This window comes from Acromyrmex echinatior, chromosome 10, assembly GCF_024713525.1.
Source record: "Acromyrmex echinatior isolate Ae372 chromosome 10, ASM2471352v2, whole genome shotgun sequence".
NCBI lineage: Eukaryota > Metazoa > Arthropoda > Insecta > Hymenoptera > Formicidae > Acromyrmex > Acromyrmex echinatior.
The window spans coordinates 11,495,046-11,515,005 of record NC_141861.1 but is presented as its reverse complement, the minus strand read 5'-3'; the positions used below and the strand labels follow the sequence as shown (position 1 = coordinate 11,515,005).

Sequence of the window (19,960 nt, the reverse complement as noted above, 5' to 3'; positions counted from 1 at the left end):
AAGAAAATCCTTGTATCTCACATTAGGAATCTATTTTTTGAATGAGCAAAATCAGTATTTTCGATAAAAAATTTTATACAACAAAGTATAACTACTATCGATCGCTAACTTTAGGTGGTAAATCTTGAATATATTTCTCATAAAATTAACACGAAAATAAGAGTTAAGGTTGCAAATTAAATAAATTACAAATCTTTAATTTAGCCTAAAATCTAATAAATCCTCTTTTAAAAAAAAGGTATCTCATATTAGGCGACTTTACCCTACAGGTTTATCAGATTTTCAAAGTACCAATCTGCAACATGTAGAACGAATGAGTAAAAAAAAGGGAAATCCAATTGTTTCACTGCATTAGCGCCGCACAATGGTTTACAATTACATATTTTATTTTTTTTATTCGAAAACTATAGCGAATATCTGAAAATGTTATAAGACTTTTTTATTCTCTTTGACCTCTTCCATGTCCCTAATGTAGCTTCATACATAATTTCAGAGACACCCTGTATGATTGAACTTTGGTTAACTACGTCATGTTATCATGTCGAAATTCAGGTTTCAGTAAATATTTCTGTTTTTTCTTATTGTCTTATTATACAAACATAAAAAATTAGTTTTAAATAATTATGGAAAGTATCTTGGCACCGTGCCGCCAGGCTTCCGAAAAAAACTATCTTGGCGCCGCCAGGCCCTGTCAGGGCTCGATTACACTTATGAACCCAACCCTTATCTGATTGTTTTCACATGCAGCGTAACTTGTGTAAATATAACATGCGTCAACCAATCAAATTGTATTAGTTATTACGCGTTATATTTTAGTTGAGATTTGATTAGAGTGAACTTCGCTTCGTATGGAAAATTATCTGTTCCTAGCTAGGGAGGGGAGGAGAGATGGGATAGAACCACAGTGGAAGGATTACATGATGTGTGCATTTCGGTCAAATTACGCTTTTGCTCCTCGTCATCAATAGTGTGGAAGGGCTACCAACTGTGAAACGCGAAACATGAGGCGATATTCATAGTCCGTTTTTATTTAAAATAATGTCTTAAGATGTTAATACAGTTTTCGGATTGATTTACAACATCTTAAGATTATATTTAAGACAATCTTGAAATGTAAGATTCGACCTATGAACCGAATTGAATTTTTTGCATCGTGAAGGTGGTACTGAATCTTTCCTTGTGCAAGTGTTATTAGGGATGCATCCTTTGTTTTAAATATTTATCAAAAATTGTTTTTTTTCTTTTTAATATTTTATATTAAAAATAATTTTTTAATCATTGATCCTAATCTGATTAAATATTTTTATTAATTGCAGGATGAAGCAAGTCCGCTGCAGGTGAGAATGCAAACGTATGGCGGAGTCAATGAAAATACGCAAGATTTTATACGTAAACATGATTCTAATTAAAATTTTGCATAAATATATGTATATAATTAACTCAACACAATAATTATAACGCAACTATACATCTTGATTATGTAGTTTTGATATATTATAGATATTTTATTCTTGAATTTTTTTATATAATTAAAACTAAATGAGAACTCTATAATGAATAAGTATAAATCTTATCTATTGAATGTAATACAGAGACCCTCTAATCAGAGTCTGGCCTTCTTCTCGTATGTGATTGGTTTGACATTTTTCATCCATTTCATTTAAATGCATAATAAAAATACATTATGCTTTTACTTTAAATGCATGATGCATGGCCATGGACTTATGGCTCCTGCAAACAGAACCGCGGCAATGGAAGTTGTCGCTCTAGCTTATAATTCTATGTTCTTAAGTCCCCACTTTGCAAAACTTCTAGAAATGATGTAAGAGCCGCAGCACAGACTCTTGCATAACGCATAATGCATAGTGCATAAAGGAATCAATCAATTGAAATTTTTCTTTTCCATGGAATTGTAGGAAAGGAAAGATTCTGATTAGTTGATTCGCTTATGCACTACACATTATGCGTTATGCAAAAGTCTGTGCTGCGGTCTTAATACTGCCTCCACTGCGCGGCAAAATTTGGATTGAATTCAACTTTTAGTATGAGATCCCACGAGTTTGTGCATCTATCGCGTATGCAGATGAAACGTAAAAAAATCGAAGTTCGTGTTGAGAGCAATACTAAATCGTAAGAGTGCTTAAAAAAAGTGATCAGGAATATCATTAATTACGACTTACGATTTACGAGAGAAGGAGCGAGCGCGCGGCCCGGGCGGTGAATAAGGACGCAGCAACTGACGATTGAACGTATGTGCGCGAATTGTGACCGTCAGTTGCTCCTTCTTCATTGCCAGGACTCGCACGCTCGCTCTTTTTCTCATAAATCATATTCCTGATTTTTTTTAGGCACCCTTGCGGTTTAGTGTTGCCCTCAACACGAACTTCAATTTTTTTTACATTTCATCTACATATGCGATAAGTGCACAAATGGTGGGATCTTGGACTATTTTATCACGTGGTAGAAATTATATATCTATTATTTCTAAGCAAGCGAGATTGGCTGTCGCTCCAACTTCCGCCTCGCGGCAAGCGTTGCCGCGTTCTGTGTGCAGGAGTCATATCTGTCGTAATATTTATGATTAGGCACTACTAAATTTTTACATTTTTTAAATTTTAGTCGCCTGAACGTGCCTGAATGTTCATCAAAAACTATGAGGCTTAAGGTTTTCATGCAACGAAGCTTTGCTGGCGAAGACTCCCCACTCCGCCATAAATAAAGCCAGCATTCAACGCTCTTCGCTAAAGCCCTCTTACCTTTTCATGGAGCGAAGTTTCGCTGACAAAGTTACTCCCACATGCCGTGAATAAAGGAGCGTTGAATAGACAATTCAAAAAATTGACCAATCAAAAAATGCTTCAAAATATTTAGCCAATAGTCAAGTGGACTATAATCGGAATCAATATTGCTTCGTTCATAGTTGAACAATATTGAACTTTGAGTAAAGTTTCGTTAGCTACGCATTTTCGCTCGAATCGGCGAAGTGGAGAGTCTTTGCCAGCGAAGCTTCGCTGAATGAAATTGTACCTTTATAGAGCGTCTCTATAGAGTTGCAACTAAAGGTGCAATTTCACGCAGCGAGTAAAAGCTGGCGTTTTACTCTCTCTCCATCAATTTTCGCTAAAATGGCGAATCCAACGAATAAACGCTCAAAGTTCGACATTGTTCAACTATGAGCGAAGCAACGCTGACTCTGGCTATGGTTCTGATTGACCAAATATTTTGAAGCATTTTTTGATTGGTCAATTTTTTTAATTGTTTGTTCACGGCATAGGGTGTAATTTCGCCAGCGAAACTTCGCTCTATGAAAAGAAAGGCTGTAGCTTTAGCTTTTCAACACTGAATTTGAATTGTGACGGAGTGGGGATAAACGTTAGCTTTTCTTTGTTCGCATGAAAAAGCAGCTTCATACGCCATTGTAGCGTGAAATGAAGTGAAATAGCATGATTTTTTTCTCTCGCACAATTTCGAAAAATAGCCACTTCACGTGGCTAGACTCTGATTAGAGAGTCTCTAGAGTGTAGTTGAGATTATTTTAGATGCAATATTGCCTATCTCACAAATTAACTTATGCGACATTAGAATAGTTTATTCTCTATTATAAGTTCATCTCATATTATAAATTTCACCAACGCCGATCAAGCTTAATCATGATTAACTATCAACCGCAATTGGTCGATTCTACTAAACAGCAAACGCGATTGGTCAATCAACAGCCGATTAAACTGGCGTTTGTGAAACTAGTCCTCGAAATTAGTTGCATATTTCGGGCTGATTTCTGAAACGCTGCCTATTTTTTCCCTACTACCGCTCAACGCGGCTGAGCCGCCAAATCGCGTGCGGAATATTTCCGGATAGTCGCAGTATAATGCGAGGTCTATAAAGCCGATTCTATATTAGTTGATCGCAAGTTTGTTGCGACAAAGTCAATTTGAAGCTTGCATTTTGAAATCGCTTCAGATTGGCTGTCGCAATAAACTTACGATCAGCTTGCAACTAATGTAGAACTGGCTTAAGAAATATGCTGCGACCAAACCTTCCAACAAATTATCATTAATATATTTTCCGGATAAACTTCCGAAAATTGAATCTCTCCGATTTCAATAAAATTTTGAAAAAGTTCCATTTTCATAAAAGCTCTTGAAGGGATTTTTGACTCATCAAAAAAGCTATTTTTAAAAATAAAGTACTAAAATGAATAAATATTCGCGTGAAAGTCGTGTGTCCCTAAAAGGGAGGGGGGATAGGGTGGGAGTCGCTTTGCGTGGACATCGTTCGCTCCTAAGCAGGGGGGATGGGAGCATAGACATACTATCTCTAGATCGAGCATTGTCAGAAATGTGAGGAGTGGGAGTAGTCCTCATTTAGGAAAGGACGCACTAATTTAGTTTAGAATACCTATAATAATAACATTTTCCACTGGGAAAACTGGTGCAGCGTCGTGCAAGTACCCAAAAAAAATTTTTCATACATGAATATATATAAATATGTATAAACATACATAAACATGCATAAATATTCATAAACGTGTACAATTACGTATATATATGAAATATGTCCATACATGTTCATACATGTCCTTCTTTCTTTTATAAAATTACTTTTTAATGTAATAGAAATAATAATAGTAATATGAAAACATAAAAAAATAATTAAAGGAATAATTTTTGCATTGTTTGTTATAGAAAAAAACAAATTTGGAAAAATGTAAAAAAAATTACTCATACATAATTATGCATAATTTTATATATGTATAATTATACGTAATTATAAGTAATTTTTTTTACATTTGTTCAAACTTGATTTTTTCTAAAACAAATAGTGCGAAAATTATCTTTTTAATTATTTTTAATGTTTTCACATTACTATTATTATTTCTATTACACTAAAAAGTAGTTTTACAAAAGAAAAAAGGATATATGAACATGTATGGACATATTTCATATATAATTATATATGTTTATGAATATTTATGCGCGTTATGTATGTTGCACATATTTATATGTATTCATGCATGAAAAATTTTTTGCCGGATAAGTTTAGATGAAAACTGCACTAATACAATAATAATATATGTTTAGTGCGATTTAATGGAACATGTCATAAGACATCCATTTTATAACTCCCTAAAAAATATATAACTATGTTCAAACTTAAATTACTTATTTTGCAATATTCTGATTCATTAATTTATTTAAAGCATTTTTAAAAATTAAATTTTTACATTTCAAGAGTTTTAAATGTCAAAATGTCATTGCATAGCTATTATTAAAAATATTGAAACTAAACAATGTCATTGTTATAACATTAATTATATAATAATGTAATATCATATCATAACAATATCATACCTTAGCACGAACACAACCTCAATTTCAATTTGCACTGGTCTCCATTGACTTTGAAGACAGTGGAGCAAAAATTGAACTTAAAAGAGAAGTTTTACAATTGTCCGGAACCGATTTGATTCTCTATGAAATACGTTGTAAAACACGAAAATCTAAGAAACACATATTTTTTTATACGTGCGCCAATTCATGTTTAGTGGGTGAAACATCCCTTTGAAAAAAAAAATGGTATTTTTCTTTCGAGTCGAGAAGTATAAAAAATAGAAAAAAATTTTTTAAACAAAAGTTGTATGGTTTCAAGAGTATTTTAAAATTAAAAATATTTTTATTATTTTTTTTTGTTTGACAAATGCCGTCATCACCCGTAATTTTTTTAAATTTTCAATATTTTTTTCACTTAATTAAAGATTATTTTTTGACAAATTCAATTCAGCCATGTGTTATAAAGTTATATTACGACATATCATTTTCGAGAATTAATTATTAATGCTTTCGTATATACGCTATCTATGCTCATATACGTAATCATTATCGTCGGAACGATAAAATACATAAATCAACGAATAAAGAAATTAACATTTGTAACATTACAAATTATAAATAATGTTAAGAGATATATAAGAGATTTGTAATATTACAAATTATAAACATTGTAAATTATAACATTGTAAATTATAAATAATATTAATTGATATTTGTAACATTACAAATTATAAATAATGTTAAGAGTTATAATAATTTTTATTATTAGGTGTTGGAATTAATTCGTAGCGTTTTACAAGTGATGGGAAGTACTTTCATTAATGTATTTTTTAATGCTCATGTGAAATAAATAACATTCTTTCATTAAAAAACGCTACGAATTAATTCCAACACCTAATACTTTTCCTTAAAGTGAGTAAAATTTTTTTATTCATCTCTGTACATTATTTCCTTATAATATCTTTATTGATTATTCTCTTAAAGTTATTTTTAGTTTTTCGCTTTAATATTTTATTTACTTGTCGTTTACGTAATAATTTCAAAACGTAATATATTATACTTAATAATGAAATAATTTCTAAATAAATTTATATTTTGTATCGTTTACTCATTATATTCATCATAATAATGATACTCGATTAAAAAATGTTTCAAATCTAATGACTTCTTACACCATGAACATTTTATTATATTATAGCTATATTACTGCAATGCTATATTACCTTCGATATCATATTTGAAGTTTTGTCAAAATTAAATTCTACTGGATTTTCAAATTTTCTGGTCTTTCGTTTGTATAACCATTTTTAAACCATGAATATTTAAATAAGTTGTGATATCGCGAGGATGACAATTGATTATGTATCAGAGATTGTAATTTTATTATATTATTTCGTTCATGTATATAAATTTATATTTCCAATAATAAAACAATATCTAAAAATTTTTCCAAATTCTAAATTCGTAAACATCTAATGGATGTATATTCCCTGTAATGCCTTTCGGTATACTCATAATATGTTTTCAGGTGTTAAATCTGAAATAATATTGGGACAATGTTCAGTCTATGAATCGATAAGAAAAACACTATTAGAACTAATGTTTGGAAAATAAGCTTCTTCTTATCACATTTTAAAATGATCTGTAAGAAATATAAATGTTAAATTAATAACTATTTTATGAATGTTATGAGATTCTTAAATATCACAGAAATAAGACTTATAATTTCATTATATTATTCCGTTTATGCAAATTTATATTTATTTTTTAATAAAACAGATGTATTGTAAAAGAAAATTTATTTAATTACCTGAAGTCATTTACCAGATTTCGATGCTTTTACAATAACATTTATTAGTGTAAATAAGGTTTCTTGTACTCTTGATCCAAATATATCATTAGTTTCTTTCAATACAATAAAGGTGACAGCAAATTTTCATTACACGATTATTGGTTTATATGGTGTATGAGTGTATTGATGATGATGATATAGATTACACACTCTACTTTCTTTATTAGACAATGAATTTCCACTTGGAAACCAGAATTAAATTTTGATCAGAATTAAAAACATTTTCAGATAAACTGTTCGATAAGTGGTTTTATTGTTTTCAGAAAATCATTAGCTGTATTTTGCAACTAAACGGAATCTTCTATTGTTCTTCTAGTTACAAATTTCGTAATTTTTCTCGAAACAATTCGATGGGACTTTTTGAATGTTGATATTCAACTGCTTTAAATATAGGATTTAAATTTCCTATTTGTTCTTGAGCTTGTAAAATCTATCTTTGTAAATCGCTATCATGAACTGTGAATCCTGATTCAACTGCAATAAATTTATCATGTAAATTTGGAGATGTAAGATAATTTTTCTATATGACTTCCACCTGAATGTAATTGTTCTTCCCCTCGTCTTAATTGACGTTCAAATGAAACTCTTCTAAATTTATTTTGCACTGATTTTAACGGACGATTCCTTTTGTTTTTATTTTTTTTATTAATATCTCAATTCCGCCAAATATTCAACAGCTTGTCTTTTATAAGAACTGTCAAAGTCTATGTCATCAGTTGAATATTGAGGATGAGAATTTAAATTATCTTCACTCCATGCTTCTTCTTCAATTATTTCAAAATTATATAGTTTATAAAGTTCTTGATCAAGATAGATTTTGTTCTGTTATTTCCAATCCATTATAGTGAAAAATGCTATCTAGGAATAATTTTTATATATTTTCTTTTAATTCTATTGTTACGTTATGTCCAAATCCTTGAAGATTTTTAAATTTATGATCCTATTGGAGAGAAGAGGAGCGAAAATAATGAGGATACCTGAAAGGACGGTCAAAGTTTTGTCTCGGTATCCGCACAAAAGCGAGTCGAACCCCTTTGTGCTCGTCTCGGAATATGAATCAATGTCCCGCAAAGACGCTATAATACCTGCTTCCTACGAGCGGTGCGATCGTCGGTCCGAATTTCGAGTCGAGGAATCTAATCCCTTAATTCGGGAATGGATCATGTGCGATCTCTGAAAAGGCATAGTTAAATGACTACGATATGAAGTTTTAAGATATTAAATTTAAAGAATGAGAGAGATATAAAATTATTACTATTGTTTATTACTAACCATTATCAATTTATTATTAACGGATTACAAATTTAATACAATATGTGCGGGAATGCACTGCGCGGAAAGATTCGAGTGAGAGAACGGCACACGGTTGATATGATACACGACAGTAAAGAGAACTCCGTTTCTTTGTAATTTAACAAAAGAATTTTCTTTTGCTCAGTTACATTCAGAAAATATAATTAATTAAATATTAGATTAACAGAATATTAAATGCGGTCACCTTTTCCAAATTGTATTTGGAATCGCGGTGATGGAAAATCTCGGCGATTTTCTCGGCACTTCTCGAAAAGATTCGTTTTATAGCGGTTTTCACTAAGCGGTTATTACGGTTTTACGAAGCGATATAGTAGCGAGACTATGACTCTAAGAACTCTAAGATGTCTAAGGAGGAGGAACGGCGAGATCGAAGCATTTATTGCTTTCGGCCTGGGCTTTCTTCTTGGGAGAAATCCAATAAAATTTTGCCACAATTTTGCGTAATTATTACGTGGCATTGGTTGTACAAAATTGATTGGCGCTTTGGATTCTTTTCTAACGACGTTCAACGTAACAGTCATGCGCGACAGAAAATCCGTACGTGGGATTGGTGACAGCGCGTGACGTATTCGTCGAAGCGCGGCGCTCGCGTGCGCGAATTGAATTGTTCTAGAACTTTCGATTGTCCGTTGCCGGTGCCTGTTTGCGTGTACTGAATTGTTTTGAAAAGACTAAAGAACGACGAATCCCTGACTTTGACGAGGATTAAGGTCGGGCTCGAGATGAAATCACGAGCTCACCTTATGCGTGCGTTCAATAATAATTACTGTCGGTCGATCAAAAGAGTTCTTACTTTTTTCCGAATTACCGATCTCAAACATTCCCGCCCGCCTCGTCATCTCTGTGACGATATATGTATAAAAGTTACCTCGGGCGATGCTTGTTTGATCGAGAGCGATTACTGGCTGCAAATTTCTTTTAAAAGTGCGAACATTTGATTTACACGGTAAATCATTTCGTTGTACTTGCTGTTCCGAACTTTTAACCTGAGTACTCGTGTACGACACAGCACGTCGGAGCACACGTACTTGCGTAAGTACTTGCGATGCGATGAACGCATTGAGATTACAATAAAACCGTAAACACGTACATAAGATAAGCGATACAATACAATGAATCCGTGGAAGAGCTTGAACCGCGAACGAGAGTTATATGATAAATACAATTGAAGCAATGATTCACGAACGTACAGGCGATCAATTCAAGCTCTCCTTTACATTCGATGCATTAGCGTGCGAGAGAAACGCGGTAGCATCTTCTGGCAACAGAACTAATTTGACTAAAGGACGAATTAATTAGGATGAGGCTGTTTTGACTGTGACCACTCGCACTACACCGTCGTCTCCAGGATGTAGCTGCGTGATCCGTGCCAGTGGCCACTTATTTGGCGGTGAGAGCTCGGAACGAATGATGCATAGCGATCCAATGCGTGGTGGCAAAGCGTCCTTGGTCCATTTCGGTCTGGTAGCCAGAGTGTGTAAGTACTCGCGTGACCATCTCTGCCAGAAGTGGTCTCGCATCCGCTGGACAAGTTGTCACCTGGAAAGCAAATTTTCCTTTTTGTTCGACAAGGAAGGCTCGGGAATGGCCAGCAGTAGTGCCCCGATGAGCAGGTGACCTGGTGTCAGAGCCGTGAGGTCGTCGGAGTCGTCTGAGAGGGCATGCATGGGCCGGGAGTTCAGGCATGCCTCCACTTGTGCAAGCAGGGTGCTCATTTCTTCGAAGGTGAGCCTGGTTTCTCCGATGGTTCGGCGCAGGTGATACTTAGCAGATTTCACGGCCGCCTCCCAGAGTCCACCAAAATGTGGTGCCGAAGGGGGGTTAAAATGCCAATGGATCCCCTCTGATGTAGCGACGTGTGCGATCTTTCGTCCTTCTGACGAGGAGGCTCGGAGCATCTCTCGAAGTTGCCGGTCGGCGCCCGAAAAATTTGTGAGCGCTGTGCCCACGCCCTTTGCTCGTCCTGATGAAGATAGGCCCGGCGTAGTCGATGCCCACGTGAAGAAATGGTCGTGCAGGAGTCACTCTTCCTGGAGGAAGGTTTCCCATTTTCGGTTGCGGAGTGGCAGCCCTCCACCGAGTGCATGTCACGCATGATGCAGCCATCGCTTGACCACCGTTCGGCCTTGTGGAATCCAGAACCGGAGGCGAAGCATTCCCAGGGTCATCTGAACTCCTCCGTGGAGAGTACGGCGATGGTAGGCTTCCACCAGCAGGCGAGTGAGCCATGACCTTGGAGGTACGATGAGAGGATGTCGCGAAAGACAGCGCTGCGTGCTTGAGGCGTCCTCCGACTCGCAGGATTCCGTGTTCGTCCATGTACGGGCTGAGGGTTCGCAGATGGCTGGATCTTGCAAGACAGCGTTTGTTTTCGAGAGCAGTCATCTCCTCCTGATAATGCAGTGACTGCACTACGCGAATCCATTGAAGGAGTGCTGCGTCGAGATCGGTAGGGAGAAGCGCTGACCCATGGAGCTGATTGTCCACAGATCTGACTGAGCGACTGCGGTGACGCCAACGCCAGCACCAGGAAGTTACTCTCGGCAATTGGTGTAATGAGGAGAACCTGAGGAGTTCTTCTGGCTCGTGGTTGCTCCTGATGACTGCCGCGAGTGCGGTGGCACGTTGCTCCGGTACGTCTTTGATGGGCTCCTGATCGATGCTTGGCCATTGCGTCGGATTCTCGCATAACCATGCAGGACCCGTCCACCACAAGGGATGGCTGAGGAGTTCGCGTGGTCCTCGGGAGTCCTACAGTCGGCGGGGTTGTCCTTGCCCGGGACGTGACGCCATTGAGCCTCCGGAAGTTGCTGCTGGATTCGTGATACCCTATTGGCCACGTATGTTTTCCAGCGGGAGGCGTGACCTCGAATCCAGTGGAACGTGACCTTGGAGTCTGACCACAAGATCACTGGCGTTGCAACTAGTTTTAGCACAGAGCGCGTGTGCACGAGTACACTTGAAAGTAAGGCGGCGGCGCAGAGTTCGAGTCGCGGGAGAGAAACAAGTTTAATCGGCGCGACCTTGCTTTTGGCTGTCAATAATCGAGTCTTTGTCTGATTATTTGCGGTGATGCGAAGGTACACCACAGCGGCGTAACCTCTTTCGGACGCGTCTGCGAAGCCGTGTAATTCAAGCTGAGAGCTCGTGTCGCCGGTGCCGAGCCAGCGGCCGACTCTGAGCTTCTCGAGCAGTGGAAGTTCTTCCCAGAGCCGCTTCCACTTTCCAGTGATGGTTGACGGCAATGGTGCGTCCCAATCTGCAGCCAGGCCGACTGAATTAGAATTTTTGCTTGAATGGTTACTGGAGCCAGCCATCCGAGCGGGTCGAAGAGTCGAGCGGTCTCCGACAGCAGACTTCTCTTGGTAAACGCGACGACGGTGCGAGGAGGAACAGAAAAGGCGAATTCGTCCTTGGTTGGATACCTGCGCAATCCTAGAATTGAGTGGTTCTCTTGTTCCCACGACCGCGAGTCTCTGGTGAGGCAGTACTCGGGCGGAATGTCGCGAAGAAGCTCCTGGCAGTTGGTGGCCCACTTTCGGAGAGAGAACCCGCCCGCCATGCAGAGGTTGCGGAGCTCGATTTGAAAAGCGATAGCATCTGCTTTGTTATGCGCTCCGGTTACGACATCGTCGACGTAGCAGTCGTGTCGTAACGCATCTGCGCCTCGAGGGAAACGCGATCCGTCGTCATCGGCGAGTTGACGCAGAGTGCGAATGGCGAGAAATGGCGCGCAAGCGAGACCGTAAGTGACGATTTTCAATGTAAACTCGCGTATAGGCTCATCAACGCTGTGTCGCCAAAGAATGCATTGATGCCTTTGATCGTCGGGATGAACAAGAATCTGCCGATACATCTTTTCGATGTCAGCCACTAATGCCACCCGTACCGATGCCACCGCCACCGCAGAAGTACGTTCGCGAGGGGTGGCAGCAAGTTAGCCCCAACTAGCAGATGAGTATTGAGTGACTCATCGGACCTTGTACGCTGCGATCCGTTGAAGACGACCCTGAGCTTCGTAGTGGTGCTGGATTCTCGAAGGACGCCGTGATGTGGAAGGTAGCACCGATCTTCACCAGAATTCGGAGGTTCTTGCGCCAATTCCATGTGACCTTGGTCCTCGTATTCCTTCAGGAAGGCGCGGTAGAGATCGCCGAATCGTACGTCTCTCTCACAGCGTCGCTCCATGGCGATTAAGAGTCGTTCAGCAGATCTTCGCGTCTCAACCAGCGTCGTCGGAGATGCAAAAGGTAGTCGCACTATGTATCGTCCTTCGGCAGTGCGTTGATGCTGTAGCGCGAAAATGTCTTCACATTGCTGCTCTTTTGGCGTGAGTGACGGGAGCGGGCACCTCTCGTTCCTGCTCCCAGAAGCGGTGCACAAGTTCGGCTAGCTCATGATCTGCGGTGCACTGAAGCGAGTGGCACTGTGCTGAGTTGGTTACTTGGTCGCAACCTCCCGATAGGATCCAGCCGAGCAGTGTCTTTTGAGCGATAGGCGCTTGGGGGCCTCCTTTGCGAAGACCATCCTGGAGAATGATTGAGCATACTTCCGCTCCAAAAAGTAGCTCAATAGAGTCGTTTGCTGCGTAGTCCGGATCAGCCAATTGGAGCCCCTTTAAGTGTGGCCACTCCATTCTGATCCTTGCATGAGAGCCTTGGTAAAGCGAAAGACGTGGCAGAATAAAGGCTCCGACGGTGAAGACGGTCCCTGTGGTTAACGAGGCGTCACCTTGAGCGTCACCTTTCCCCTACTGGGCCCGGAGCTTTTGCCGCTGATGCCGATGACTTCGATTGCGGATCGAGAGCGTGGCAGGCGTAGGCGCTGGACCAGAGCCTCGGAAATCAAAGAAATTTCCGAACCTTGGTCGATGAGCACGCATGTAGTATGCCGTGACGATCAGCGATGGAAACTCGCGCAGTTGCGAGCAAAATAGCCTTGTGGTCGTTGTCGCGGCGCACTGCCGACAGTGAGCTGACCTCTTGAGGTTTCGGTGAAGCGTACACGTCGTGTAACATTGAGTGGTGACGAGACTTGCACGTGGCACATGTCTTCGTCGACTGGCACTTCGCGAATGTATGAGAGCCGAGGCAGTTGAAGCACAGCTTGTGAGTTTCGGCGACGGCCTTGCGGTCGACCGCGGATTTTTTCTTGAATTCTTCACACACCATCACGTGGTGCTTACCCTTGCATAGGACGCATTGAGAAGACTCGGTGTGTTTCTTGACGTGATGCGACTTGGCAGATCGCGACGGATTGTCGGAGATCTTGAGCGATTTTGCCTTGGCGGCTTTGAGAGTACGTGCCCTTTTGTTTATGAAGTTCATCAGCTCTTTATGAGTGGGCATGTCGCTCGAGGCGCTTGAGAGTGACTCCCACTCCAGGCGAGTTCTTGGATCGAAGAGCTCGACGACAAGATGATTTAGTAGATCGAAGCCATGAGAGCCGATAGGCCTGTCGATGCTCTCCTGGCCGTTGACTACCCTGGTCACGGCGTTGGAGATGCGGTTAAGCTCCTCCTCAGTTTCGCTCTTCATCTTAGCCACGGCGGTAAACTTGGAGAAATTGGAGCGTGATAACTCTCTCTTATTATCGTACTGCTCGTTCAGCAGCTCCCATGCGCGTGGATAGTTGTCTCCGGTCACTGCTAACGGTCGAATCAGTTCCTCAGCAGGACCCTCCAGACAAGTTTCCAGGTAATGAAATTTCTCGATTGCTGAGATTGATGAATTGTCTCCCACAATAAATTGGAAGAGGTCTCGGAATGTAGGCCAGTCTTCGAATGCGCCAGAGAAAGAATTAATCTTGAGGCGAAGCAGCGACGGTTTTCCGGAAGACTCATTACCTTCTGTTTTGGAAGCTGAGCTCGGTTTCTTCGCCTTGAGTTTGCGAACATAGTCGAGAAGGAGACTTCGTTGCGTGACGTACGTCACTCTCGCTGAGTTATCGACTCTGGTCGAGTTGTATTCGTTCTCCTCGAATGCATCTTCAAGATGCTCTATGATGAGCTCATGCTGAGCCTCAAATTTCGCCCACAATCCATTCAGAAGACCGACGAATGTCTCGGCGGCTGCCAGCGTAATGTTCGCTGCGCCGAGCTCTTCCAGATCTGATACTGACTGAGCCATGCGATTGCGAAAGTTGTTTTGCTTCGTCAGCAAATTCTGCAGTTTCTTACCCATCATTCACTCTTTCTTTTCAGCACTAGCAAACTGAACGCGATGCACTCGTCACTGCGGATGCCGACGAGTATCCGGCTCGAAGGACCAGAAATGTGCGGGAATGCACCACGTGGAAAGATTCGAGTGAGAGAACGGCACACGTTTGATATGATACACGACAGTAAAGAGAACTCCGTTTCTTTGTAATTTAACAAAAGAATTTTCTTTAATATGCTCAGTTACAAATTCAGAAAATATAATTAATTAAATATTAGATTAACAGAATATTAAATGCGGTCACTTTTTCCAAATTGTATTTGGAATCGCGGTGATGGAAAATCTCGGCGATTTTCTCGGCACTTCTCGAAAAGATTCGTTTTATAGCGGTTTTCACTAAGCGGTTATTACGGTTTTACGAAGCGATATAGTAGCGAGACTATGACTCTAAGAACTCTAAAAAGTCTAAGGAGGAGGAACGGCGAGATCGAAGCATTTATTGCTTTCGGCCTGGGCTTTCTTCTTGGGAGAAATCCAATAAAATTTTGCCACAATTTTGCGTAATTATTACGTGGCATTGGTTGTACAAAATTGATTGGCGCTTTGGATTCTTTTCTAACGACGTTCAACGTAACAGTCATGCGCGACAGAAAATCCGTACGTGGGATTGGTGACAGCGCGTGACGTATTCGTCGAAGCGCGGCGCTCGCGTGCGCGAATTGAATTGTTCTAGAACTTTCGATTGTCCGTTGCCGGTGCCTGTTTGCGTGTACTGAATTGTTTTGAAAAGACTAAAGAACGACGAATCCCTGACTTTGACGAGGATTATGGTCGGGCTCGAGATGAAATCACGAGCTCACCTTATGCGTGCGTTCAATAATAATTACTGTCGGTCGATCGAAAGAGTTCTTACTTTTTACCGATCTCAAACACAATACAATTACAGAAGATAAAGAAAAAGGTTATACATTAATAAATTTATTATTACAAATTAATTTACACATTAATTAATATGATTACTATAAAAAGAAAGAAAAATTTACAGATCGACGCGCTAATTATTATTAACTATTTAATATTTAACAACTATTTAACAACTATTTAAATTTTATTATATATTAAGTTAACATATTAAACATATTTAACATATTAAATTGCATTAAATCGCCAGAGAATGAAGTTTCAGGGCGAGCAGAGCATATAGGTTTTTGTTTATTCTATTTCATGGGTAGTAACAGAGGAAGGAGGAAAAGGAGGATTGAAAAAGAATTTCACCAGAACTAAATGTGAATAGGCGGAATTCGGAATAAACACGAATCATAAGAATGGGGAAATTGACCAACGGAGTAATTCCATGCCGGATTTCATATGGATCAAAATAATGGGGCCCGATCGTAGAAGTCCTCTCGGGAATAGGTTCGGTAATTCCCGGGAATTGTCTAACAAGTGACTCAAATGAGTTACTCTCTTGGATGCGAAAATAGGATCTCGGTGGTGGAGGAGGAATTTCTTCTAGGAACTTCATGCTGTCCGTGGAGTTCGTCGGAGTTCTTCTGGGGGAAAACGGGATTGAGATGACGGATGAATCGAGTTAGCAGAGGGATGTTAAGGAAAATACGCTCCATCAGAGCGTCCAAAAACGCGAGTGATGGAGATCGAGGAGGAGGTGAAGAAGGGGAGAAAGAGTTCGAGGGGGAAGTGAAGGAGAAGGAGATCATTTCTAACGCGTCTTGGTTAGCAAGTAGATCCAACGAAGCCGTGGTGGCGAAGGTGGAGGCAATACGTCCTCAGCTGGGTGACTCCGATTTTGAGAAGCCTCAAGGTACTCCTGCTACGCTTGGTCCAGGAGTCTCTGCACTTCACGGGCCGGCTTCCAAGCCAACCCTTGTGGAGGTGGTTTAAGCGTGACACTATGGTTTTGCGTTGGGTTAGATTTTGCGGTGAGTATACGGATATATTAGTTAAGATGAAATTTATTGTTACTCTGGAAGTTTTCAAGGATGACTGCAGGTTCGATCTCAGTGGTCTCTGACTGTAGGTGGCTGAATGTCCTGTGGACCCAAATGATTTGGAGACACTCGATCGTGTCGCGGATTACAATTAAAGTTGGTTGATAGAATTGATCGTGGACTGGCAGAGTATTTGATATCTGAAATTTTATTGAACTGGTAGCGGATCGGTAAAGGTTCGTGATTGAATTTTGACTGACTGACTGCGAAAGTTCGCTCCTTTATATTCGCGAGTTAGTAGTGTCGCGTGCAGATCTCGCGTATGTTATTGGTCTAATCTAGGATTAGAATTAAGAGTATCGGCGGTGAAATGGAATACTAGGATATGTGTCTAAAACTACTTCCATCATCGACTATTTGCCGCTCAATAGTTGAGAGCCACATTCATTACAGACAATTGCTGTTTTAGTTTGTAATTCTTAATTTATTTACTTCTTCCGTTCCCCGGGGTACAGTTCGTCTATTCGGCACTTGGTTCAAATATTAATCCAACAATTTTGTCCCGAGTGGATTATTAGTCTAAAAAGGCGAATGTTATTCGGCTCACTATTGTAACTTCCTATGGTAGAAACAAATGGTCTACCGGTATTATTTGTTAATAACTTTTATGATAATGACGAAAATTCTAATCGAAGAAAAGAACTGTGGAGTCTGGACGTAACACTATTTCTGCTTCAGTTACTGGTGTTTCTGTTAGATATATTGAACTTATAGATGCTAATAAAAATCTAATAATATAAGCAGATTGATAATCATTTCCAAAGATTAAACTTGGCTTTGAATCGAAATATAAAAACAATTTAACAAATTGCACAGATATGATTATGGCAAAACTATTGCACTGACTAAACGTAAAACTGCTATATGAATATTCTTATATTGTCCATTTGTTATACTTATCTTGAATGTATACATAAACTTATATCATAAATTATCGCCTAGTTATTATCTAATCACTTATTATCAATGGGCGCATTCAGCAGTAAAGAATGCTATGGAACTATCCACTGAATGACGTACTTTCCGCATCGTTTCCTTAACATGTTGCGGGAGCGGACATCATCCTATTGAGCGGAAATTTTTTTTCATAAACTTCGGTTCGACAATATCCTCATTCAGTCAAGTCATAGACTGGGCATTTACAACTGTATTAAGACCAAGCAGCGTTTCAACAAATTTCAGCCGATCCACGCCTTCTCTAAGTAGTCTCTCAATGAACTGCACTTCTTCTATTCTGTGTCCACATTCGAATGCAAGAGCTGCGTCATTGTCCGATTGCTGCTGGTTCATTTATAAAATTAATTATCGATGTTAATAATAGTAATTCTAATTGTACGTTAGAAAATGAATATTTAAGTGATAGGCCGAATTCAGCAGAAATGTCAGATTCAGTTTCGGACATTGTACTCCATTAAAAAATGGCCAAAAAAGGCGAGATTCAAAGGAGGTTTACAATGTGAGAAAAAAATTGATTGCAGTTAAGGAGGAACAAATAAAAGCGATGGAACAAATAAAAAGAAATGTAACGAAAATGTAATTATGTAATGTTATTAATAATAAATTTTCATTTTTACATACATATGTTTGTTTACTTTGTACACTTTATTTACCTTGTATACTTTAACCCTATTTTCATTACTTTATATACTTAATTAACAAATTATTTACAATATAATTTCTTTTTTCAACTGCTTCCTGAGCCACAGATAGATCTTCAGATATTTCCAGTTCAGATGTTCTAGTCGGAACAATAAGATATATGAAAAGATATTTTAAGTAAAATTTGTATATTTTTTTACACGTGAACGAATTCTTCAGACTTGAGATTTTCTAACAATTCAATGTAATTTTAAATGCAACAATTTTTAAAAAATTTATTTTTTAAAGATACTAATCTTATACAATAATTTTATTATAAAAGAATGGATTTGGAATAAAATTGTTTTTAATTTTTATTCATGGAAAAAATTAAATGTCAAAGAAATAATAACAAGGTTAACATGTGTATATATATATATATATATTTTAATAATATATATTTACAAAATCTACATACACACACGTGTAAAAAACTATACAAATTTTACTTAAGACATCTTTTCATATATTTTATTGTTCCAACGACAATTACTTACGTATATGAGCATGGACAGCGTACGGAAGAGTTAATAATTAATTCTCGAAAATAATATGTCGTAATATAACTTTATTACACATGGCTAAGTTTATAAAAAAATAATTTTTAATTTGGTGAAAAAAATTGAAAATTTAAGAAAATTACGGATGGTGGGGATATTTTGTTAAACAAAAAAATAAAAAAAATTTTTTTCTAACTTTAAAGTACTCTTGAAACCGTACAAAAAAATTTTTTTCTATCTTTTAGACGACGATATTCGATTCGAAAGAAAAATACCGTTTTTTTTCGAGTCGAATATCGTCGAGGTGTTTCACTCCTTAAATATAAGTTAATGTACATATAAAAAAATACGTGTTTCTTAGATTTTCATTTTTACAACATATTTCATGAAGAATCAAATCGGTTTCGGACAGTTGTAAAACTTCCCTTGTCAGTGCAAGTTTTTTGCACCACAGTTTTATCAATGGAACATTAAATATTGGGGGTCGATTGTGGATTTTGAAAGGTAGATGAAAATTACAAAAATGAGCAAAGATTACTAGGTATTGATCAAATAAATTATGATTACTCTAATGAATTTGCTCACTTTTGTAATTTTCATCCCATTTGAAGATACACAATCGACCCCCTGAACTAGTTTTTACAGTGGAACAACACAATTGCACTCAGTGCGCACCAGTGTTGTACCAGTTTTCCTAGTAGAAAACGCGAAGTTGAAATTGAAGTTGTGTTCATATTAAGGTATTATGTTATGATATAGTATTACATTATTGTAATTAATGTTATAACAATGACATTGTTCAGTTTCAATGTTCCTAATAATAGCTATGCAATGCCATTTTGACGTTTAAAACTCTTTAAATGTAAAAATTTAATTTAAAAAATGTTTTAAATAAATAAATGAATCAAAATATTGTAAAATAAGTAATTTAACAAATACGATAAAGAAAGCCAAGATCGGTCAAATTTTGGATGTTACAAATAATATATTATATTATTCTTTTATTAAATCAATTTATTCCAGATATAATAAAAGATTTAATAAAAGAATATACAATATAATGTATTATTTGTAACATTCAAAATTTGACCGTTCTTGGCTTTCTTTATCATATTTGATGTATTCATATATACGGTCATGCTTGGAATTTTTAATATGT

General features: G+C 38.1%; 1 protein-coding gene across 5 annotated transcripts in view; it reads left to right on the top strand.

The window, feature by feature from the left end:
* Positions 1 to 19,960, top strand: part of wun (wunen) — a 105,964-nt gene that overhangs the window by 58,534 nt on the left and 27,470 nt on the right. For 4 of the 5 annotated variants that reach the window (XM_087410742.1, XM_087410746.1, XM_087410743.1 and 1 more), the window contains one exon: positions 1,317 to 1,337. In XM_087410742.1, the coding sequence (XP_087266868.1) occupies positions 1,317 to 1,337 (21 nt within the window). Of the gene's footprint in view, positions 1 to 1,316; positions 6,775 to 19,960 lie in introns of those variants that run through there. The other variant, XM_011051457.2, reaches the window with a different exon arrangement.